At 42.5% G+C, this 25692-nt stretch overlaps 1 protein-coding gene across 4 annotated transcripts in view; it reads left to right on the forward strand.

The window, feature by feature from the left end:
* LOC309890149 (phospholipid-transporting ATPase ID-like) overlaps nucleotides 1–25692 on the forward strand; it is an 81222-nt gene that overhangs the window by 50293 nt on the left and 5237 nt on the right. For all 4 annotated transcript variants that reach the window (XM_082783743.1, XM_082783742.1, XM_082783744.1 and 1 more), the window contains 15 exons: nucleotides 4119–4315; nucleotides 6032–6240; nucleotides 8451–8494; nucleotides 10101–10266; nucleotides 10674–10862; nucleotides 11243–11358; nucleotides 13009–13173; nucleotides 15483–15594; nucleotides 16686–16791; nucleotides 17608–17755; nucleotides 19952–20135; nucleotides 21519–21742; nucleotides 22321–22404; nucleotides 23193–23438; nucleotides 24300–24438. In XM_082783743.1, the coding sequence (XP_082639869.1) occupies nucleotides 4119–4315; nucleotides 6032–6240; nucleotides 8451–8494; nucleotides 10101–10266; nucleotides 10674–10862; nucleotides 11243–11358; nucleotides 13009–13173; nucleotides 15483–15594; nucleotides 16686–16791; nucleotides 17608–17755; nucleotides 19952–20135; nucleotides 21519–21742; nucleotides 22321–22404; nucleotides 23193–23438; nucleotides 24300–24438 (2329 nt within the window). The remainder of the gene's footprint in view (nucleotides 1–4118; nucleotides 4316–6031; nucleotides 6241–8450; nucleotides 8495–10100; nucleotides 10267–10673; nucleotides 10863–11242; nucleotides 11359–13008; nucleotides 13174–15482; nucleotides 15595–16685; nucleotides 16792–17607; nucleotides 17756–19951; nucleotides 20136–21518; nucleotides 21743–22320; nucleotides 22405–23192; nucleotides 23439–24299; nucleotides 24439–25692) is intronic.

The raw sequence follows: 25692 nt of genomic DNA on the forward strand, positions 1-25692 counted from the left end.
GGGAGACATGGTTGAGTAGAGCAGGTTGTGCCTAGGAGACTGAAATTGCACGAGAGGAACAGTGGTTAGACTGACTGTCAGTGCTGTGAAGCAGCGTCCTGCACATCTGCATGTACATATTTGCTGTAAAGCAATGCCACAGCACAGAGAGCCGCTCCAGGGTCGTCTTCAGGCCCTCTGGAGTCCTTGCTCAGTGTGCAGTGAGGACACTCCCTTGACTTTAGTAACACCAGTCTCTGCCAAGTGAAATTCTTGCCTATCCTCATCACCTTGTTTTCTTCCCTTGAACTTAAAGGGACAGCAAAAACACGTAAGGTTTGGACATCTAACATTCAGAATTTTGCAGGTTTCTGAAAAACTTCATGTTTTTAAACATGCTCTGCTACATCTGGAACAGAGATGTCAAGGATCCAAAGAGCAAAGAAATGGAACAGAGAAAAACTGTGCAGCGAAATCAGAATTTAGCACTCAGTGAAGGTTTGCCAAAAGTTCTTTCACAAGTCAAGGATCCCGCCCAGAGCTTTCAGTCTGTTTGGCCCTCTTCATCAATGCGAGCAAGATGGATTTACTTCTTGGATCCATTTAAAAAAAAAAAAAAAAAAAAAGAATTAAAAAAGAGAGCAAGTTGCAGTGGATTGCATCAGCCTCTGCCTGGGTTCTGCGGCTCTGTTGGAGCTAAGCATGAGTTTTTCTACTTTATGCATTTTTAAGGCACCTAACATTTTGGTGTCTAAGTACAGCTCTGCCCTAACTCAAGAAACAGGCTCCTGGCACACCAAAGGGGATGTGGCACCAGGTCTTTCCAACAGTTTGGGTGGTCAAAGGTTGCGAAGCACAGTCATAAAAAGAGGCACTATATTGCTCTCTTGAGTTTGGAAATACAACCAGTTACAGCTTGCTATAAATAGCTTATTTTAGCTTAATGAAACTTGTTCCACGTTAACACTGGCAATGCTATTTTGTGTTTAATTGTCCATAAAACTTCAGGGACAAATCGGTTTTTTGGCAGGGCATGCCAATGGAGACCTGTTTCAGCATTGATCCTGGTCTGTCCCTACAGGGGTTAATTGGGAATAAACCTTTCCAGATGGAAACCATCACTGTTTGTTCATGTTTGGGAGCATTTCTGTCTGTAAGGCTCTTTGGCAGCACAGGGCAGAAAACAGCAGGAGAGGAACACAGCATTTCTTGGGGAAAGACGTGAATATTCTTCGGCCAGGGCCACTACTGCCAAAGCCAGGAATGGTTTTTCCTCCAAAACTTTTTTTTTTTTTTTTTTTTTTTTTTTGCAGGTTTGGGGAGGCACATTTTCAGAGAAATATAGCTGTCAGCTTCATCACTAAATGCCTTATTGCATAAAATCCCAGAGCAGAACTCAAGGTGCCAGCAAAGAATCTGAGACTGTTTTAATTCTTTGTCTGAAAAGAAATGTCTATCCGAAGTCAGCTCCTCCTTCCAGAAATCTGACTGAGTCCTGCAAAGGATCCATCTCTGCACAGGCAGGTCCCTGAGAGGGAGGCTGCTGATGGTGGGAAGTGTCCCCCATCTGTGATCAGGTTTATTCACATCCTTCTCTTGCAGAGCTGTGGCAATGATTGCAACACCCTACACGCAGTTGTTTCTCTGTAGAGAAATTAATCTCTGGGGCCACTGTTAACGGCTCGGTCTTTCACATTTTTCTGAAAGCAAACAGCATGTTAGTAGTCTTTGTGCAAGCATGAGGACTGCATGCAAATTGAGCTGTTAGGGACAAGAGCATTATCATGGAAAGTGGACATAAAGCAAAATAAAGTCATAAAGCAAATGCAGTAGTAGACACGAGCTGCAGTATTACCGGAGAGTTCAGTTGTCTTGCCCCACATGTTTGTCTGTTGCTAAATCATACACTGAATTTCCTATATAGATTCATGATGACAAACTGACAAATTTTAACCTGTGGGGCAATGAGGAATCATTCAGGGTACAGCGATAGGATAAAAGAGACAAGTGCCTTTTTTAATTCATTTCCTTTATAACAGACAAGGTCTGCAGAGAGAACTCATATCTTTTTCTTGACCAACTGAAATACCTCTAAAAATGGATGGGCTCATCTCTTTTCTCCATCTATTGGTTTAATAAAGGACATAACCTGTTCCTGGGTCATGCCTCTCACATATCCTTAGATCATCCTGATTATAACAGCTCAAAATGAAGTCTGTTTTTAGTGCTGGCCACAGAGGTTTATAAACACCACACCACATTCCTTACTAGCAAGCAATATTGTCTGCATTTCACCAGTGGGGTAATTTATTGGGCTTCCCACAATTACTCAGAAAAACTACTACTGTTGTGGGAAATAAACGTGCCTCCTGAAATTCAGCCCAATTCCTCTATTTGCGGAAGTCTCCATTTACTATCTTCTATGTATTAAAACTCAAGTTGGTTGGACTTTTAACCAAGTGATTCAAGTCACACCATGAAGTATCACTCTCCCCTTCACAGGTTACCTCAGCAATGCAAACATCTGCTATACCAGCAATGTTTTTACATTTGTACCACAATTGTTGTTTCAAAAATAGTTGGTTACTGTTGTAATGTGGTTATTGCTGAGTGGCCTTATACATAATGGTCCAGTGAACTGATATTTCCTCTAATGACTAATTATTATAATTACTAATAATGAACTAATGACCATAGTTGCAAGAGATTTTAATCAGCCTGCTGATTCCATGTCTTCACATTTTTATTAGGATGGTAGATTTTTAAGGCAAATATTTGGAGAAGTTGATATCAACAGAATTCTTTTTATTATCATTTGTCCAGGAATGATGTCATGCTAGCTTCTGTTTATCTTTCCCACAGTCACCATTTCAACCTTTGAAATATTGTAATTATGTTAACAGATTTTCAGTATGGTGGAACTTCACAGTTTTAAAGCATTGTTAAAAATTAACTTAATTTGTTAAGAAAATTTCTCAGTCCCTTCAAGCTTTCAGCTTTAAATTACCTGGACCCACTGATTTGAAAATGGTTATTATTAACAGGTAGAGACACATATTGTTCCTTGTCACAGTAGGTACACTGTCTTTTCCATCTGCTACATCATATGGGATAGATACGTCCTTCTGCTTCATTCTTCCATCATTCATGGAGGAACGTCTGTCCAATGTCTGCCTTTTCCACAACTCTGTTACTGAGTTCACTGTTTTCTTGGTATTTGCATCACTATTAGCTAGTCACAGTTCTGTAATTCATTGCAGTTCATATTCATTTGTATTAGCTTTCCTTCTCCCCCTTCTTTTTGTTTTCTTTTCCAACTAATTGTATTGCTATATTCTTATCTTCTTTTAACATCAACGAAAATACAAACAAAGAAACAACTTTTATGACCTATGTAATGCTTTTGTGTGTATGAAATTGTGTTCCTGAGCAAGTCCCCGTTTTCATTACGGTGTCCCACTTTGGAATTTTCTTCCCAGTTGCTGTTTCCCTGATTGCTTTAGGCTTCACAAAACAGGCCTCCCTAAAGTCCAAGGATACACCTCACTGGTTTCTGTTGCTTTCTGTTTGCTCAAATGAAATGTAATCAGATTGTGATGGCAGGTACCAAGGCAACCATTAGTTCTAAGTCAGTGATTAACTCTCCTTTAACCATCAGAAGGGTATCCAGTGCTGAATTCCACCCTGCACAGTGCTGGATTTCATGAATTACAAATTATCTTTACTAATTTTTCAGAAATGGTTAGGAAACTATGGCACATCTGGCTAGCAGTCTGAAGTCCTCCAGGGAGTTTCTATTCCCATACACACAGCCAGATATTTGAAGAGTAGCAGCTCAACTCACCTCTAATGAAATCTGATGTTCTGCAGCCAGCTGCCCATGAACACCCTGTTTTAGAACTCTACTTAGAATTACTCTACTTTCTACTTAATGCCCCAAATCACTGAAGACTGCATAGTATAGTGGCATCTTTGAGACAAAGCATCATATTTTTGCCTGTTTTCCTCCTGCACTCCTAGGAGCCTTCCTCAGTGATTCAAGCTGTTCAACCCTTTTTGATCAGGGTCATCCAATTAACCTGTATATAACAAATTCTGTTTCTAATATGCAGTTTCTTTTTTTTTTTTTTTTTCTCCAGATCTTTGGATTTTTAGCACTGATGTGTCTTATCCTGGCCATTGGCAATGGCATCTGGGAGTCTGATAAGGGCTACAACTTCCAAGTCTATCTGCCCTGGGCAGAGGGTGTCAACTCTGCCTCCTACTCTGGCTTCCTCATGTTCTGGTCATACGTGATCATTCTAAACACAGTGGTGCCGATTTCACTCTACGTCAGGTACGTGCCAGAACCTCCTTTCATGTTTCACCTAGGAGAGTTTTAGCTTTTGTCTTATCCGGGAGCAGCATTTTTCCTGGACATAAATGCAATCCCATTTCGGGTGATCCCACACAGCCAAGGCCAGCTCTCTATGCTGCTGACATCTAGTGAAGACATCTCATAGGCACTGTTTTTTTGTGGGTCTTAACAAGCCCTGTATCATTTTAAAAGGACAGGGGGGTAAAAACATGTTGTCTGTTTCAGTGAGACCCTATCTTCTTTCCCCTATGTCCAAACATTATTTGACAGGGCCTAAAAACATTTTGATGGATAACTCCACAACCCAGTGGTGCTTTGCTTCTCTGCTTTCTGCTGGCTTCAGTGGTCTTTGTCAGGGCTGGAGCTGAGACAGCAGTGAGCCCTGGAGCAGGAGAGGATGACTGCATTTGGGCGAGAGGTGTAAGGGTAGGATGCTATGGGAGTGAGACTGGAAACCTGCTACTAGTAGCTTCTTGCTCTCTCCCATTTGCATTGCCAACCAAAGTGAAAAGCACATTCTTCGAGGTGGCTTCAAGGCTCAGGTGAGGGGTGGATTGCCAAGTAAGTAGGTGTAATCAGGCTGAGGATCTCTAGTGCTTGGTGCTGCATGGACACAGTCAGCTCCATCACTTCCCAGAGAACACAGTGCTGCATTGGTTGTTGCAGATAGGCAAGCAGGGTTAAAGGGTAGGAATTGTGAAGAAGTTGCCTCCAAAACCTTGAGGTTGCAGTTTAGACTGACTAGGTTGGTATAGTTTATCACTGAACCCAACTCTTCAGGGAGAATTGGTACTGACTGCAGAGCAAACCCTTGCCATGAGATTCACAGAGAACGTTTGTGAAAAGTTCGTGATGTCAAACTGCAAAAGACAGATCTTAGCTACTGGTGCTGCCCTTTCCCTGCAGCTGCTGGGAGGATGAGGAGTTACACGCAGAGCTGCAGGGTCGGAAGTTGTATTCTAAGACTCTTTTGTGTTGGTAAATACGAGGAATTCACCCTGTTCCTCCCCAGTGTGTCAAACCAGCAGCAAAGTGGAAATTCATGCTGTCTGTGAGCTGATACTGCTTGATGATTGTATTGAGTTACACAGTGACTCACTTGTTCTCATGGTCGGGGTTGCTTGCACTCATCCCCGGGCACCACAGAGCAGATCAGCCCTGAATTTCACTGAAAACATTCCTTAAACTGCACAAAATGAAACACCCTGCTGCTGCTGCTTCGCTTTTCAGTCTGCTTGCCTGCCACGCATGAAAGACTGCCACTTGTTCACAGCAGGGTTAATGTAGCATTGGGGTAGTCTGGGTGAAAATGACGTATTGGTGGTTTTCTTAACTCATTGCCCAGCCTATGGACTTCTGTCACAAAAAAGTAGCTTCAACTGAAGCAAGTGCAGGCTGAAAGAAAGCATCAGATTTTCAAAATTTCCTGTGTACTGCTGAAACTTCTCAAATGTATTTATGAGAAGTTGTTCTATAAACAAAGGAAATGAATTTACTATAAGCCTATCAGATCATTTCAGTGAGGCTTGCTTCAGCTTTGCTTACAACAGGCCACTTAAGGACAACCTGATGAGTACGCCCTGTCATTGCCTTCAAAGTTGTCTTCTAGCTGCAGTTGCTGATGGTAGCTGAAGATAAAGATCTTGTCCTTTAAACTAATAAATTTTCCATTGCCTTCTCTTTTGGGTTTACCAGTGTAGAGATTATACGCTTGGGTAACAGTTTCTACATTGACTGGGACCGCAAGATGTATTACCCACTGAACGACACGCCAGCCCAGGCCCGTACCACTACACTCAACGAAGAGCTGGGGCAGATCAAGTACATCTTCTCGGACAAAACAGGGACCCTCACTCAGAACATCATGTGTTTCAACAAGTGCTCCATCAACGGCAAATCCTACGGTATATTATCCATTCATCATATTCTCTGGGTTTTACACCTCTCGGTAGAGAGAAACTAAATATGATATCCAGAAGAGACTGTTTTATAAGAAGCTGCAGTATCAAGTACAGGGCTATCTGTCAGATATACCTGGGCAGCTCAGATATTACATTATTTAAATAGATTAATATCATTTTCCTGTCCTTTGCTTCCCCTTTTTGCTACCCCTTTACCTCCCTTTTCCTGCACCAGTATGCACTGAACTAAAGAATCTGCACCTTATTACTTTTTCCCGCATTGTAGTTTTACTACATCTGTACCCAAATGTGTTCTTTTTTCTGATATCACTACCTAGGTGATCTCAGCCTTTCGTGGTATTACTGATATGGTTACCCAGCCATTACTAACCCTGCAAAACTCTACTCCCCCAAACACCCCAGTCCTCCCTTCCAGCTATATGTGGGGTGCAGGTGTTTCTCATGATTCCCTTTTATCTGCTTGTGAAATCAGCCAATCCTCACAGTGCTGTCTGTAACTTTTGTCAGCTACTTATACTGCTACCTCTCTCATTCAGTAATTTCTCCCATCATGAGCAGTGGTTTTCCAAATCCTTTTCAGGTTGCTTAACCTTCAGTCAGTGCCTAGTCAATGGCATGGTCATTCATCTGCAGCCCTAGCTTACTTGACATATCAGAAGAAAAGTTTGTAGTGAGCTGGAAAAGTTGGTAGCATTGTTAGATCCTAATAATCATTGATATAACAGGCTCCTTCATTGTACAGCCCCAGGCAATTTTCTTCACCCTCCTCAGGAGGTGCTAACCATTCACAAACTGACTAATTGATTAACATCATTACACTCCCCCAGAGAAATTAGTCACATCCTATTTGGAGATGGATGTTGTTTTGCCTGTATCAGACCTGCTGATGGACTGATGTGCCAGAAAGGTTGTCTTTTTTTTTTTTTCCCAGTGGAGCCTTTTGGTCTAATTAAAGGAGTTACTTCTTCCTATAAATCTTACTTTGTCTGTATTTGGGCAACACAACGTCTGTAAAAGTACTGTTATGCTGACCAGCGCTGGTGGTGCTAAACAGTTTTTAAAATTTCAGTCTGTTTATTCATATATCCTGTAGTTTATTTTTCTGAAGTGGATGTCACCAGTGTTAACATAGACATAGTATGTGTGTTCAAGAAATGAACGGGAAATAAGTGGAAAGAATGCAGACAGTCTACTGCCTATTTTTTTCTAAATGCTTAGCTAATTCTCCAGAATACTCTGGGTTTTACACTCGTGGCATTTTTGAAAGCCATGCCAAAAGAAAGAATGAATTGGTTCTGCTGCCAGGAAGGAGGCTGTAGAGGCTTAGGCTCCGTATTGAGGAGAAGGTGTCGAATAGCCTTTTGGTTACAGTTCCCAGCGGGATCAACCGATGTACAGTTCTCAGGAAAGATTGCTTCTGAGTTTCTTTCTACAACTTCGGGGCTTTTATGAGGGAGTACTAGTAATTAGAATTGACTGTAATCATCACAGTTGAGGTTGCTGATACAGGTATGGATTGGTCATTCATGTAATTTGCTGTATTTCAATCTTATTTCAATGAACTATTGAATCTGGCCAGCCTGGACACAGTCCAGAGCTTCCTAGTGAAATTTTTGTTCAGGCTTCAGTAGTGAAACTCCACTCACTGGAGATGAGACGTCATTCATTTCTCTGACTAGACTATCAATTCAGGGATATCAGGGATTATCAAGCAGCCTTGCTACCTAAGCATGGGAAGAACGGGCTTTGACAACTTCTCTTTGGTTGTCCAGGAACTGCTACAACCCCAATATAATCCTGGAGCCGGATTTTGTCTCCCATTCTGAAAGAAAGGCACAAGAGAAGTCATACCCTGAAAACACTCTCCTAGCACTATGTTCCTTCTGGGCAGAAGCCAATTCTTTACTCAAATGCCAGTCATCTTTACGGCAACTGCTTTTTGTTTTCAGCATCTGTCAGTCTTTGGATTTTATCATGGATTGACGTAGGATCTGATGTATATGAATCATCAGTCACCAGTCCCCATTTCAAGATATTTGTGCTACTGAAACTTTTTAATTTGATACTAGCTTCAAAACACTTTATTTATTTTATTTATTTAATCTATCTATTTGTTTATTTTTGGTAGAAAAGCTCGGAGACAGCTCTTATCTGAGGCTTATGGCTATAACCTCAGTCTTTCTTGGTTGCAGGTGATGTGTATGACATGTCTGGACAAAGGATAGAAATAACTGAGGTAAGTGCTCAAGTGGTAGCAGAATCTCTGCTTTCTATGAACCTGCCTCCATAGGTGCCAGTAGACAAATCCCACCCAGGCATAGCTCACATTCATGCTGCTCCTCTTGATCCTGACAGCATGAAATCGTGTTCGTGTAGACATCAGAGGCTTGTCAGAGTTGCATTCCCTTCCAGTAGGGCTGCTTTGAATTTGCAGGGTGGGCAGCCTGAGTATCCACTGTTCCTTCAGCTTCACATGACATCCTACTGCATGCACAGTTCCTCTGAACACTTGGCCATTGATATTGGTTGGAAACTTGGACACTGATGAATCTTATTATCCTTGGCAGTGAATTAAAGTTCTGGCTGGGAATCAGTGAGTTCAGTTCATATGCATAACAAGGTCACTGTCAAATTCCCCTATGTCTGGACACTGGAAAGTGTGAAAATGAGTGGCTTCTCCATTTCTATCCAGCCTCTGTTTGTTGGCACAAACCCACATCTTGGATTTCATTGCTTAAAATGTCTGAAAACTGCAAGCAGTGATCCAAGTAACAAATGGCAAAATGATGACGAAAATCCCACTCCTCATTCCAGTGATTCATTTCCAGGCACTTTAAAACTACGCACTGAAATTGGCTGCTTGTACTAAGCGCTGTCCCACCAGGCTGCCCTCACTCCAGCAGCAAAATTTCAAAGGGCTGGCTTGCTGGGGGAGAGACACTGGTCTCCTGCCAATTCACCACCAGGCAGTTCCTCCTGCCCCTGATACAAGATAGAACAGAGTCTTGCAGGTTAAAAGGACGCTGCCCACATATTCATGGAGTTGGAGTGTCCAGGCCTTCTTGCGCAAATCAGTGTAGGTGGGGGGGCTGTGCTCTTGTGGCAAGTGCTGACTGTCAGCTGGAGCAGGTCAGAAGGATGCATGACTCCCATCCTGGAAACTCTGAGCTCACTGGGATGGGGCGGGAGTTGGGATCATCCCGGTCAGGCTCTGCAGTGCATTCCTCCGTGACACTTCATGCTTTGAGCTTCTGGCTGTTTCTCCACTGTTCCCCTCTGCTTGGGACTCCTTGTTTTTGGACAATAAGGGCAGTGCCTGTGGAGCTGAACCTTTACATCACTTGTCTGTCATCTTTTTCCATATCAGGGCTTTTTCTTGCTTTGGGAGAATAGGGTGGGGAACACAGCCTTTAGAATTCGGCCTCCCCACACAGCTATCCTGGACAAGCATTGAAATCAGGAGGATGATCACAGAATCACAGAATCACAGAATTTTCTAGGTTGGAAGAGATGTCTCAAAGCAGCCGTGTTTTGAAGGCAGGCATTTCTTTAGCAGGGATCCTGTAGGAAAATATGCTTTGGTAGAGCGAGGCATCTTTTTGGATATTCAGACTATCAGCCTGAGTGCTGCTCTGAAAGGCACCTCAGGTGCCTGCCCTTTGCTTCGACTCAGTAGCTTTTGAGGCTTCCCACTCACTCAGATTGATCAGTCTCTGTCATGAACAGCCCTGCAGGAGAGGGACCTCCGTAAATGAAAGGAAGAGAGGGGCGCTGTCATGGGCATGCATCAGTGGGCAGCCATCAGAGAGCTCTACAAATAACACAAAGCCATGTTTTTGCAGAACACAGAGAAGGTTGATTTCTCCTACAACCCGTTAGCTGACCCAAAGTTTGCCTTCTATGACCACAGCCTGGTCGAAGCTGTGAAGCTGAGTGATGTCCCAACCCACAGGTTCTTCCGCCTGCTCTCACTTTGTCACACAGTGATGCCAGAAGAGAAGAAAGAAGGTGAGGACTGTTAAAGGTACCAGACTGAGTGGTTCTGTTCACCTTGCACCACCATGGTGTGTCTGCTCTTCACAGAAGCTGTTACTGGTCCTTTTGGATCCCTGGTGATTTTCTGTTGCATGGCAACACATAAATTAGTGTTTTTGGAGTTGCCACATGGGAGCAGAAAGGACCAGAGCCTCTAATCCCTATGTGTTTCTGTGGTGGAGATGTCATTACTGCCACCACCACACCTCACGTGCAGAAACTGCAGGTGCCACAGCTTTCCTGTGGTGGCAGACAGCTTGCCCAGCTCCTTTTCTATTCCATACATAGATAACTGCTACAAAAAAAAAAAAATCTTTGAATTTATATTTGTAAATATCAGAAACAAAGTAGAAGCCATGTTTTTTTTTCTTGCGTGTCAGGTAACTTGGTGTATCAGGCCCAGTCTCCTGATGAGGGAGCCCTTGTCACTGCTGCCAGAAACTTTGGATTTGTGTTCCGGGCTCGCACACCAGAGACCATCACTGTTGTGGAAATGGGAGAAACGAAAATCTACAAACTGCTGGCTATTCTCGACTTCAACAATGTCCGCAAGAGAATGTCAGTTATCGGTATGTTCCTTTTACTCCCTTCTTCATGGCTTTTCAGGCTTTTAAGCGCCTTTACTGGCAGCAGGACCAGTACCCCAATATCTTCTTGAATTTTGAGTGCAGATGTCCTGCCTGAAGATCTGCTTGTAGGAACTACAGAGTCCAACAGAGCATCTACTCAGACCAGTGCAATCAGGGTGTAGTTGCCTGTGCTGCTACCACTAAGGCTGATGGTAGTTGCATTATCTACTGTTCTAAGCAAATCTCGTCTTGATTCCTGGGAGTTTGCCATCACTTGGTAGAGTTTGGATATGTCTGAAAACCTTTGTTTAGATGCAAGTGCTATGAATCTTGAGTGCTTCAGTCTGGTATCTGTAGAATTTCTCTCTTCTTCCTTATAGTGCGGAGTCCAGAAGGGGACTTGACTTTATACTGCAAGGGGGCTGACACCATTCTTTATGAACTGCTTCATCCATCCTGTGATTCTCTCAAGGAGGAGACCACTGAACATCTGAATGTAAGTGTTTTCTTCTGCACTGCAAATCTGCATTTGATGGTTGCCTTTTCTCCTGGTACGGAAATGTAATTTCTATTGAGACAGAATACAGATTTTAGAAGCAGCACCCAAATACCAAATATATATATATGTATGTATATTTCATGGGGGATTAAGAGGGAAATCAATTTCTAGAGCTTTAGGTATCAAATCAGCTATCACCAGTACCACTTGAACTGCTCTAGGTTACCTAGAACATCTGTATGTCAAATACAATGCAGGACATTTCAGAAGAGCTGCATTAGTATGGATTAGGAAGTGGAAGCCGGGCAGGACAGGGGAAACACCTGAAATAGCACTATATATCTGTGTTTGGCAGTTATATTCCATCCAATTCTGCTGTTATTGTACAAAGCAGGTGCCCAGCATATTCAGGCATGCCTTGATTGGAATAATTCAGGTTATCAGTAAAAGGGTCCCAGAGCCTTTTACCTTCTTGATACAATCCAAATCTGCAGTGACTATGGTCTGAGAGGCCTCAGACAGAATGGGCTGAGCAGGGCTGGCATAGTTGGGATCTCCCATCCTTAGAAGTGTTCAAGGCCAGGTTGGACAGCACTTTGAACAACCTGACCTGGTAGAAGGTGTCCCTGCCCATGGCAGAGGGCTGGAACTGGATGGTCTTTAAGACCCTTTCCAACCCAAACCAATCTGTGATTCTATGAGAGTCTCAGTTCCCTTCCCTTCCTCCAGATCATATATGGGCTTGTTGCCTGGGCAGCATGCAAAATGCAGCAGTCAAACCTCTTGGCTTTTTATATTGGTGGTGTAGAGTAAAATGCAGTGAGAGGTGGATGTCCTGGCCAACATCTACTCCCTCTGTTGATGCCAGCTCCTGCTGGTACGGAGCAGAGCACAAGATAACAGAAAGATTTGCCAGGGAGGTTGAGCAATAGCACAAACATCCCTGCTCACTGCCTGGGGGAGCCAGAAAACATTGTGTGTGAAGGAGAGGTCAGAGCATAGGGAGATGAGCTGCGGATGTGGCCTGTCCTTAATGCACCTTTACTTCAGATCTGCTCTTTTGGAATCCCAAAAGAGAAAGAAAGTGGATGTCCTGTTATGGGGGGAAGCCTCAGTTTGCAGAGAGGGACCTCAGTTATTCCACCAGACACAGACCTGTACTGTCAAACACTGAGAAATGTAGTCAGTTGTACATCTACAGAAAGCACACTTACAAGGACTTGGAGAGATGTAATGAGTGATTGTGCTCATCCTGAGTATTTAGGTCAGCCCCTCAGCAAGTTGAGTGCAGCTCTGAAACTCAAAGCAGAGTTCGGCGTGTTTTATTTAGGTCTTACTATTCTGAACCTCATGTTGAGAAATGTGAACCTGGCAAACAACTACCTGATTGATGTAAAGTTTTAGACCAAGAATATAAGAGAGGCCTTTTAAATTTGTTCTTTGTAAGGATGTAAAAGTGACCTGGAACTAGTTTTTAAAAAGCGCCCTGAGGTTTGTGGTCTAAGGTGTGTTTTTCTTCACCTTTCCTCTGCAGACATTAGGTAACAAGTTTTCACAAATAGATGTTTGCTTTCAGAGAGTCTTTTGTAAACCAGAGCAAGGAGTCTGTTCTCCTTTGACTTATTCTGCCTCACCACTGTCTCGCAGGAGTTTGCTGGGGAAGGTTTGAGGACACTCGTCGTGGCCTATAAAAACTTGGATGAAGAATACTTTCAGGACTGGATCAAGCGTCACCACGAAGCAAGCACTGCCTTGGAAGGACGGGAAGATAAATTGTCTGAGATATATGAAGAGATCGAAAAAGATCTAATGGTTGGTATTTCACAGAATCTGGGCCAAACTCTGAGGGAGGCAGCCGAGATAGTGGTTTGTGAACAAACAGCTCAGTGTGACTTCAGTAAACACTGCGCTGCAAACAGCTCGGTGGGTTGTGTGACGGGAGTGGTTTGAAATATGGCAATGCTGGGCTTTTGCTGGCACCCCCGTGAGGAGCCACTGCGGTGTCAGCCACCAGTGCCTGGGAATGGTGTTATTTTAACTCACGTGGGTGTCAGAGTAGCTTTTTCATGATGAAGTGACATAGCAGAGCTTAAAGGAGATGACAGGGACACAAATATTTCATAGCCATCCTTTGTATGTGCAAGTGGCTGATCTATTTATTTTCCTCTCTTTGAAATGGCAGGCAGTGAATAATCCCCAGGTCCCCCTTCATTTCAGAGGTTGTTGCCTTTGTTCTTGCAGCCCTGGGCAGAATGGGGGGATGATGTCCACGAAGATGTTTGTGTCACTCTGAAATAGGATTAAACTTGTGATCTGCAAGTCATTCTTTTCTCCTTGAGTGTTGTTACAGCCCTGCGGTTTGCCTGTGCTTTACAGCCATGAATAATGAATGAAAAGGATGTGTGGGATCTGAGAGGAAGCAATTCAGCTTTTGCACTCACAGCAACTCTTTCCTGAGATCTTGGAAAGCTGGGGAGCTGCACTGTTGCTCCTTCCATTAGCTGTGTGTTCAGGATGCCAGCAGGGCCTGGGAAGAAACACATGTGAGCCTAGAAGCAACTGACCTCTGGAAGTTGCATAGTCCATGGGGCAGAGCCTGCTGCTCTCCCAGTCTCAACAGTGGGAAATGCTAATCCTGCAGCTCTGCAGATTACATCGTGCAAACACTGTGTGGGTCATGTCCAAAGCAGGAATGACATGGAGGTTCAAGAGGTCAAGGAGACAGCTGTTTTGCATGTAAGGGTTACGAAGCTCATGGCCTGAGTAGAGACGAGGTCACTGGCTCACAGGAGGAAGAAACATGGTTAAGAAGGAAACAGTTTACATGAGACCCTTCTCTTTACCCTGTGTGGAAATTATTTTACTTCCAGAAGGTGCTGCAGGGAAGGACAGGGAGTGGGTGTAGGAGTCCCTGGCTTGTGGCAGTGAATGGATACAAAGGCCAGAGTCAGCACAGGAGTCTTGTGTAGGCATAGAAAGCTGCCAGGTATCACAGTCTGGTTGATGTCAAGAGCAGAAGTCCCTGTGCATAGCAGACCCCTTCAGGGGTCCTTAGAGTGAGTAAGGATATAAGGACAGCAAGGAGGAATAGAGGCAGATCATGGTTATATTCAGGGAATAGTAGTAAACATACTATCTATCATTGATCAACTTAAAAATTAAGGAAAATGGATGTGGGAATGCATGCTCTTAGTCTGTGTTCCTGGGTGCATTTGACATCAGTGTTCATCTCTGGGCTTCCAAGTCAGAATCAGGCTGCCAGGAATGGGCAGGTCCTCCAGGAGGTGGCCTACTATGCTTACAAGCATTTAAGCTCTCACTAGCTGGACAAGGGACTACTGCTGCAAAGCATGGATTGTATAGTTTTCAAAAGCCTATGGAAAGTTTACGTAGTGTTGTTGTATGTATTAATAACACTCGTAGCTGAGGATGATAAATATTCCAGGAAACCAAAATAGATCTTGTTCTTAAAGCCAGCCCTTGAATTTAGTCTCCCAACAGCAGGAGGTATGTAGTAGCAGACGCTGCCTAAACCTGACCTAGCAGTGAAACCTTCAGGTCTCTTTGACAACAGGATAAAGCCACCAAGTATCTCCAAAACACAGAGAAAGCAGTAACTTTGAAATTACAAAGGTTTGTGTCCTGAGCAGGCAGTGGCTTAGTGTTGTGTGATGGTGTGGAGAAGGTGGTGGGCATGGGTGTGTTGTGGTCTGGAGAAAATGTAGCCAGTTGCAGTATATGGCTGGGAGCAAGCTCCACGTTAGAGGATACATATGGAGGTTTGGAGACAGGAATCCCCATCTATCTTCATCCCTGTGTTAAATCTCTATCTGCTGTGAAGGCGACATGGAAGAACGTGGACCTGTAGGGGTGCAAACGTGTGGCAATTAATTTCAGGTGTGTTCATGATCCAGCTGAGTCTGCGGGATTACAAAATAAAACATTTGTAGGATCAGGGCTCTACTCCATCCAGTAGATTTCCTGAGGAATAATGAAAGTCAATGCAACCTTATTCCTGGATTTCATTTGTGCTTGCTTGAGTAACCACATAGAGGTCTAATGCTTTCTCCCTTACTCACAATGGGAATACTTACCAGCTCCCTGTGTTTTTTTCTGTTAAGCTGCTAGGTGCCACAGCGATTGAGGACAAATTACAAGATGGGGTCCCGCAGACAATCGAGACTCTTGCCAAAGCCCACATTAAGATATGGGTTCTCACTGGAGACAAGCAAGGTAAAGGGGTTACAGCTCTGGATGTTTCCCTTCTCTTTCACTGGTGGGATGATTCTGCTAGGACCTGTGTTTTCATTGTCTCTCCTCTGAAAAACTGCACAGATGATAAATTTACAGGGCTTTGCTTCATTGCCAGCTAGACAAGCTCCAGTTAACTGGAATTAGACCAGGTAACTGTAGCTGGTGCCTGTTCCTAATTCCTGTCCTGAGGCTGGAAACAGTACGACAATAGCATCCTTTGCCATTGGAGAGGTGACAATGAGGATCCTGTAGCCTCTGTCTTATGCTGTGAAAAGATGTCACTTTAGTACAGTTGATTGTCCTGGTGAAGAAGTCTTGAAAAAATTTGGTCCCAGTTTCAAGGAACTTTGATGCTAATGTTGATCTTAGTTCTGTTTCAATGTGGTCCTGGAATGGAAATGGAGAAAACATAAGCTTCTGGAAAAGGCATTAAGTTGGAAAGAACTGTGAATAGAATCCAGTGATTTTTTTTTTCTCTCAGAAATAGCAAGCTTCCTGGAACAATGGTGTTTCCAGGGGACCAAAAGTAATTGTAAATTATTTCACACAAAAAACAAGCAGAACTTTTGAAAAAAATGAAGTGTCTCTATTTCATGTTAAGAATGAAATAATTTTGCTTATAAAATACCAAAATACTTCCTTCCCCCCACCCCCACCCCACTAGAATATTCTAAATGAAATGTCTTGATACTCTTCAGAGCTGTGATTTGAGGCTTTTTTTTGGAGGGGGAACAGGAAGGAAAGCTAAGTGTCCTGAATTTTTATTTTTTTTTTGAATCTACATGAAACATCTTGGTAACTCTAAGTATGCAGAATGAAGGGTCTTTTGAACTTTTTTATTTTAGTAGAATTATTTTTTTTCCATTGCCTTATGAAGCCTGATTAGGGGAGATTTGCTGCTGCGTCCATCAGGGTGACTCATCTAGCTGTATTAAACTGCTGGCTCTGAAAGGCTGCAAGGCCTTTTGAGTGAGAATATGAGCTTTTGTCACGGGTGTAAAAAGTCCACAGAGACTGTTGGTGGGTTTGGGGTACTAAGATGTGTCATCTTCTTGGTTTATCTTTCTCAGAGACGGCAATGAATATTGGTTACTCCTGCAACTTGCTGAATGATGACATGGCAGATGTTTTCGTTATTGAAGGCAGCACGTCTGATGATGTACTTAGTGAACTCAGGTAAATGGTTGATATATACAGCTTCATTACTCTGCACTTACAGTGGAATGGGGCAGTGTGTTGTTATTCTTCTTTTTTATTTTATTTTTTTATTTTTATTTTTTTCTGTATGTTTACCTGATGTATCTCATTTCAGGGACTCTAGATAAGGGCTAACTGACTTCTTGGAAGACCTAGCAGCTAGGCATAGTGTAGAAATCTCCTGTGTGGATTAACTCTGAAACTTCTTGCACTAAGAGGCCAAATCTATATAAACGAATAAGACAGCAGTCTCAGTGCAAGCAACATCAATTGGCACTGGACAAATGATCTGGAGCCACAACGCCAGACTTGATCTATTGTGTTTCTCTACTGTTCATCCACATTACAATTTTTTGCTTGGATATGTTCCTTTTCTAGCATTATCTGGAAACCTAATTTCCTCCACAGTGTCCTCAGAAGACACAAGTTCTTAGATATAGGTGGAAAATTGGGAAGTTTTTCCATCATTTTCAGTTGAAGTAGGTGGTTGTCAGACAACATACATGAAAAATTGGGATCCCTTTGGGATACTGTCCTTTGTGACATTCTGATGAGTTTTTTGACCTGTAGCAGCACAAGTTTAGCAAACACTTGTTAGAGTTTCAGAAGCATGTGGCTGATATGCACAAACAGCTGCAGCTAAACCATTCATGTTGTGGTAGGGATACAGGGAAAATTGAACTAAGTTAACAAAGGGAAGCATAAAATTTCTATTTTCATAAAGTTGATTAGTAAAGCATACATCTTTGCAAGAATTTAATTATTATCTGGACATTCTTGTTTTTATTTTTTTAGGAATGCAAGGAAAAAGATGAAGCCAGAGTCCTTTCTGGACAGTGATGAAATCAACATTCAATTTGAAAAATCTTCCAAAAAAACAAAGCTCCTACCTGATGAGCAAGCAAATGGGGTGTATGGTCTGGTCATCAACGGTCACAGCCTGGTAAGGAATGTTCAGAGTCATGATGGGACTCAATTTTCTTAGGAACTTAATAGGTTAGAATATGTTGGAAGTCTGAAAATGCTTTAAAAAATTTAGCCACAGAGGGCTGCTCCCCCCTCCCTCCTACCCCCATTCCAATTGAAGATTAGCTCTAGTTGTTATCTGAGACATCAAAGATGATGGGCAAGGTTTCAGAAGACTGGAAAAGGGAAAAGCTGGTCCTGATGTTCAGTGAACAGGAGCAATAAAGATTATCCTTTACAGAAATATACTGGAAGAATAATCAGACACTCTGTGAATGCCCCGAGAAGATAACATCAAACATGGATTTTGAGTATGCCAAGAACGTATTCTACTAAATATATCTGATAACAGATAGAGCGTATATCATATAACTTGACTAATAAATTGTTTGATGCTCTCTCCCATGATGTTGTTCCAAGCAAACTGAAGTAATGTGGCCTAGATGAAATTTTTATGTGACAAATGCAATACTGTTTGGCAGTATGGCTCATAAGGGTCTACTGTAGAAGAAACAACAGCTAAGTGGTGTCTTCAGGGGGCAATCTCACATCTATTCAATATTTAGTGTTTTAATTAACTGCCTACAAAGAGAGCAAGCTTCTTAAATCTGCAGATAATACCAGGCTGGGTGGAACTGCAGGGTAGAGAAAGAGTTCAAAATTAGATTTGAAAACAATTATGAAATATTGGAGAAATACTTTGAAAAAATGGAAAATGTAGTTCCAGAGAGAACAAATACATCGTCCTCCACTTTCACATAACCAACTGAACACATAGAAATGTATGTATGTATGATCCTAAGACTTGTAAAACATGTGAAGAAATCCTCCTGCTCCATTTGGCATCAGTAAAATCTTAGCTGAAATAATTCAAGTTACTCAGGCCCTTTATTTTGAGGAAAATATAGGCCAACTAGAGAGAGTACAAAGAAAACTAAGATCATGTATGACCTGGAAAACACGGGGGAAAACTGAGAGCATTATTATTCTGAGCTAGAGAATACTGGAACTGTGTACACGTGGTCTTGCTGAAACAGAGGGAAAGAGCAGAGCACAGCAGCATCTGCAATGGCATCTTCATACAGCTAGTTGATCTGCGTACTATACCATATATAGTTTCTACATGGTGATATAGTTTCTATATGGTGATTAATATAGTTTCTATGTGGTGATATTTTGCTAGTGCCGTGCAGTCAGGATGCTGTGTCCCTAGCTGCAGTGACTGGCATGTGCCCTAAAACCAAGCTGAGAAAGGTCTCTTGTTCCCTGCCCACTACTAATGGGAGGGAAGCAGAGGCACTGGTGACTCACAGCTTTTGGCTTTAAGAAAAAAAGACATCAGGCTAAAGGATGGTCCGCCTTACACTGAAAGGGCAGTGGGCCTGCTGTGGTGGCTCTGAGGAAGAGAAAGTTGTGTAGATTCCTTCCATGAATGTCTACTGAGAAGAGACATAAACAAAGAATGGAGCCAAAACACAAAATTTGAAAGAACTACAAAAAAATAAGACTGCTCCTTCTCACGCAGAGCTGGAGAGGTGACCAGACATCCAATTATCTGTGTGTTTCCTGAATACAAATAACGTGGCTGACTGATTTAAAGGTCAGCACTCAGAGCAAAGTTGCATTTGCTCTGGTTTTGTGTTTTGCTTTCTTATGCTTACCTGAGTTAAAGCTGTTCTATTTGCATTTTTATTTCCTTTAAGTAGTCCCAAATTGAAATCTGTTCTATTTATACCACAGATTTGGGAGGCAGTGCTTAAAAAATAAACCAAGAAGGATGAACAAAGGCATGGAGATGGGCAGGGCTATCTCAGGCCCAGTAGCAGCTGCATGAATGCAGTGCCCCCTCTTCTGCTGCACTGTCAGGATGCTTCAGCCAGAATGGCTGTTGTGCTCCTGTGTGATGGTTCAAAGGCCCAAACTCATAGGTGTATCAGCCACTCGTATGTGTATTACTTACAGTGGTGAAGTGCAATGGGCATTTTGGTGAGAAAAACACATATTGCATCAGCCTGGCCTGGAAGAACTTTCAGGCATCTCGTACCTTCCTTGTGCTGAAGGCAAAACCAAGCTCAGCTCTCATTTTCCTCCCACTGCATCCTCTTCGGGTGGCCACAGGCTGCTGCCAGTGTGTGACAAACTGCTAGGCACTGTCTTTGTCCTTTCTTCCCAGGCCTACGCGCTGGAAGAGAACCTGGAGCTGGAACTGGTGCGAACTGCCTGCATGTGCAAAGTGGTGATCTGCTGCCGGGTCACTCCGCTGCAGAAGGCCCAGGTGGTGGAGCTGGTGAAGAAGTACAAGAAAGCGGTGACCCTGGCCATCGGAGATGGTGCCAACGACGTTAGCATGATCAAAAGTGAGTAATGTCTGGCAGACGGCATGCCCCAGCAAACTGACTTGATGTCGTGTTTGCTAACTGGCTTGGCATCAGCAGTGCATCTCTGAGGGGCCTCTGTATGATCTTGTCATGGCATCAAGTGGTCATGTCCCAGGTTTCTTGGTTTTTACATTCAAAATAAACAAAAGCCCACTGGGGGGCAACAAGTCTTCCCTGTATGTCTACATGGCCATCATCACAATGGTAATACAAAAAACAGAAAAGCTTGTTTTAGATGGGACCTAACTGCCAGGCAGAAAGGAAATCATCATACTTGTAAATAGCCTGTATAATGATCCAGGATTTTTTTTAATGTTTCCATGTGGCGAGGCCCTTTGTCAGTTATCTCCCTTGTGCTGTAAAACACAGGCCCCTAGGCCCCTTCATGTCTGAGCATCATTTGATGCTGCATTACTTCACTGATTTTATGAAAGAGATCCCCTAACTATGTATAATTAAATTAAGATTATTCAGAAGGGCCTATTGCTAATCTTCCTTGTGTTAATTTGCAAGAATTGATTAACTGGAGCCATTTAATTAAGAAAGAAAAGGCTAAGTAGGGAGCTTCAAGGGAGATAAGTCAGGCAGACAGTGAAGAAAGGATAAGAAAAGCAAGTTAAAATGTACAGGATAATTAGAAACTAACCCTACCACTACAAGAGGGTTGGGACTTTGGGATTTTATCAACTCACTGTTCCATGGAAACCTCTGAATCTCACCAACCTTCAGCCATCAAGATTGTCCTCATTAGTTAAAGCTGTATAATTAGCTGTCACATTAAACTTATGTCCATGTTTAATAAACCCAAGTTGCTACTAAAAGAGACATGACTCTTCTATCTAATTATTTGATTGAATTAATAAAGCCCAAGAAATGTAAAAAGGCTGCAGTCTGCCTTGTTCCACTGTGTCTGAGAAATCTGTAACGGGTTTGACAACTTAAAGGTTTTGCTTGTCTGGAGTGATGCTTTAAGGTTGTTGGAAGGATATGCTTGCATGTGAATACAGTTCATGCAACAATATGAAAAAATACTTTTAATTTCTAACAGCAGCAATGATTCGTGTTGTTGGAAAACATTAAGAAAGAAAATACGAATTGCCACTGAGGGTGGTGTCATTCCATTCAGATAATACAAGCCACTTATTGAAAATGTATCAACACAGCTAAAATCATAATGCTGCTGAAAGAATTAGTACCCCGCCAAATATTTTTTTTTCTGAATATCTTTATATATGATTATTATTTTTTTAATGCAGGCTGGGAAGGAATTAACACAGTGGCTCAATGACGGGAATTCTTTTAAGTAGTGGGATTACCCAAACCCACACTGTACTGACATGGCCAATAACCTTCTTGTTGCAGCTGCCCACATCGGGGTTGGTATCAGTGGCCAGGAGGGGATGCAGGCAGTCTTGTCCAGTGACTTCTCGTTCGCACAGTTCCGCTACCTGCAGCGCCTGCTCTTAGTCCACGGCCGCTGGTCCTACATCCGCATGTGCAAGTTCCTCAAATACTTCTTCTATAAGAATTTTGCTTTCACGTTAGTGCATTTCTGGTATGGATTCTTCTCTGGCTTCTCTGCACAGGTAGGTCAGCTTCTGTTTTCTTATGGTTATGTCTAACATTTTCAAGCAAAATATCTGATAATATTTTAAATGGAAATAAACCAAGCCATTTCCCCCCATGTCACTGTAAGGCACACGGATCTGTCTTCAGATTGTAAGAGTATAAAGCAGACATTGTACTGCTGGTAAAGGACAGATGCCTGAAGATGTTTAGGTGCCTTATAAAAAGCATAGGTGTCTCCTGGGACTTTTGGATGTGTACAAACTAACCACAGACATCAAGCAATGATGCAAATTACTCAGAACCTGACCAGTTTGGTGCAGATCTGTGTAAGACCCATGTCTGCCTTATTATTACATTTAAAGTAATCAGTTTAACCCCAGAGCACCTGCATGCTTCAGTGGCTTGTAAGAAAAGCAAAGCATTTGGTCCAATCCCTCGGTCAAGAAGGATGATCAACAGCAGGTTGCCCAGGACCATGTCCAGGCAGCTTTTGAAGATCTCAAAGTAGAAATATTCCTTTTATATTTGTGTATTCTTTCGAAGAGGAGGAAAAAGAAGCCTTCTGCTAACTCCATGCTCTGTATTTTCTCTTTAGACTGTCTATGATGAGTGGTTCATTACGCTTTACAATTTGGTTTACACCTCCCTCCCGGTGCTAGGAATGAGCCTCTTTGATCAGGTACTGTTTCAATCACTGCTTGTCTCTGGGTTCTTTGAGCTGGTTCCATGACACAAAAGCAGATGACTTTTTGGCTAGTTACTGTGATAGCCCCTCACATAGTTTCTTGCCAGTGAGACCTGAGAGCACAAAAAAAAAAGAAAAAAAAAAAAAAAAAGGACACATAAGGGAGGAGATTGTATATTATCCTGATCTGGCCTGAGGGTTCCAGTGCATGGTGACGTTTTTGGGTTAGGCTGTTGACTACAATAAAAGCTGGCATTGCAATACTCGCATGAGGTAGTCACGTCTTACCAGGTCTTTTCCTGAAGCTAGACAAGTGGCTTTTTTATCACCACACAGAATAGAAAATGATGCAGAACTCTGTAGATCTCCTCAGCCAGGTGTTCCAGGTTCTGCTTTTCTAGTGGAGGTCTTCCTGCAGTAATTTCATGTACATATTTTAACCTTAGTAGAAATACAGTAATAAAGGAATTTTCTATCCCTTAGCTTTCTGGAAACTCTTAGGAGAATAGGTCGTGCACTCTGATTAAGGTGAAACATACCTTCATTTTTTTGCAACACTTACATTAATCAAATTTCTCAGTACAAGGAAGGTGAAATTCAGTATGGAAAATGTGTCCAGGTGACCTTGGGATGCAGCATGCTAGTCAGCACAACTGAATGAATTGTGTGCAAGGCCTTTTCTCATGGAAATGCACATCACAAGGACATGACAGCCTTAAGTGGTCTTATGTGCTCTGTTGGGTGGGTGCCAGCAAATCTGATTATCTCTTCTCTGCTTTCAGGATGTGGATGATCGTTGGAGCTTGCTGTTTCCTCAGCTATATGTACCTGGCCAGCAAAACCTCTATTTTAACAAAATAGTGTTTGTCAAGTGCATGTTGCAAGGGATCTACAGTTCCCTCATTCTGTTCTTTATCCCCTATGGGGCCATGTACAATACAATGAGAAGTGATGGGAAAGCCATTGCTGACTACCAGTCCTTTGCTCTGATGGCCCAGACCTGCTTACTGATCGTGGTGTCTGTACAGGTAAGGCATCCTTGGTAAAGTTTTTAGGAATCAGTTACTGTTTTATGAAGGCAGCATCTGGAGAGACACTGATTCTGATAGCATCGTGTTTACTGCTGCATCTTGAATTTCTGTAAAAATAAGTCTTTACATCAGATTATTCTCCTTGGTTCAACATAACAGCAGATTTGTCTGTTCTGAAAGATCATGGTCACAGGAAGACAGTCCTTGCCTTGGGAAGCTTCATCTCACAGCAGACAAAATAGTTAAGGCTAGGAGTAGGCTAGGAGTAGAAAAGGACTCATTCCAGTTTTATGGGATCGGTTTGAAGTATAGGAGTGTCTGTCTGCTATCAGGCAGTTACTTATAGGGCCTTCATCATGGTGAGACCCCATGCATGGTACAGATGCTAGAATTACACTTGCTGGAAGAAATAGCTAAGACTTGGAGAGAGCTACAAATTTCAGATGATACTGACAGGATGGGTGAAATTTCTCGAAAGAAAAGTAAATTGATTACACTTCCCTAGCTAACAGTTTCTGGTCTATGAGGTCTTGTATACTATTTCTCCTAACTTCCAATGCAAGATCACAGCTTGGGGTGGGAACACAAGTGTGGCTCCATTGATGAGTATCCTGTCTCCAGTACTGGCCATGAGTGAATCCTTGAGAAGAGGGCAAGAACAGGGCAAGTATAGTAATTCTTTCCTGAAATGCTCTTCCAGCATCCTATGATCTGTGGGTTGGTATTTCTTGAGTCTTGAATGAATAACACTCTTGGTGGCAGTGGTACAAAGTGAAGGACAAGATCTCTGGTGGTGTTCAAAATAAATCTGCTAAATATTTAAGGCACTGACAACTTCTGTGTTGCTCTCTTTTTCAGATTGGCTTGGATACCTCGTACTGGACAGTTGTGAACCAGTTCTTCATCTGGGGCAGCCTCTCTGTTTACTTTGCTATCACCTTCACTATGTACAGTGACGGCATGTACCTGATCTTCACAGCCTCGTTTCCTTTTGTTGGTAAGCTCTTGGGCAAAACTGGATTGCACTTGGCTTAACTCTGTCAAGTATTTCTAGTATGTGTTACTGCTTCTCTGAAGGCAATACCATGCTACAGAATATATCGACTACCTTTTCTACAAGATATGCCAGGGTATTTCTGAAGGCTGATGGGAATGCTTATTTTGAGTCCTATCCATCCATGTTAACATGTGCCATGTTCGCTTCCTCGCATAAGAATGCACTCATACACAGCCAGAGGACTGATGCTTTAAATAAATTTGCTGAGCTGGCTGGAACTTTTTCTGCTACACTTTTACAGTGTTTCCAGATGTCCACTTCTTACAGATATCTGGAAGCATTTAATTTGCAGAAGGATGTGTGTTCTTCTGTAAATAAGTTGACATGTTGGTATAGTATAGGAGGGCACAGAAATACAACATCCATTTAAACATGAGAAAATTACATGTGGCTATGGTGAGCCTTCGTCCAAGTTAAATGACAAATGTCCAAGAAAAAGGAAATAAGAGGGATGACCAGCTCTTTGGAGTACTGCATATGAGGTTTCTACACCTGTGCAGACTGTCTTGAGACTTTGACCAGAAGGTAGATGCAGGCTTAGCAAAGTAATTCAAATGTTTTTAATAGCTCTGTGCATCCATAGCCAATATTGATGTAGCATTGTTATGAGACTCTACTCATGAAATCCTGAAGCTTTTTGTTTCAAGTCTTGGATTGGTGTATTAATCAATACTTTTATTTCTGGATGAATTGTAAGCCAAGACTTGCTCTGCCCATTTTTACTGCAATATCAAGGTGCTTGGCCATTTTAGAAATACCTGAGGTTGCAATGTTGCCATCAGTTGTTGCAATGTATTTTCCAAGCAGATGGTCATATCCACTGTAAGATGGCTTTTAGTATTAAAAGTGCCGAGTGAGAGAAGGCAGAGTGGCTGCTCCATTTCCAAAGACAGCTGGTTAGAGACACTTGCTAGGGATATCTCTATCTGCTGCTCTGTTGGCACTACCGAGGTCAAATTAGCCATAATGCTGAGTACTATTTAATAAGATCTCAGTCTGAAGCCATGTCTAAGGGAACTGTTTCTAGTCTAGACTCAGTCAACTTGTTTATTTTAATTTCAGTGGAGTTGTAATACAGCAGAATTTGGCCAAGTGAAAAGAAAACACTCAGCAACTTTACTGCCAACAGCATCATTAAACCCCATAATGAGGGTTTTGCAGACTGTTTGCTCTATCCGACATTCCTTCAGTTTT

Source organism: Aythya marila, assembly GCF_965140915.1.
Source record: "Aythya marila genome assembly, chromosome: Z".
NCBI classification, from domain to species: Eukaryota; Metazoa; Chordata; class Aves; order Anseriformes; family Anatidae; genus Aythya; species Aythya marila.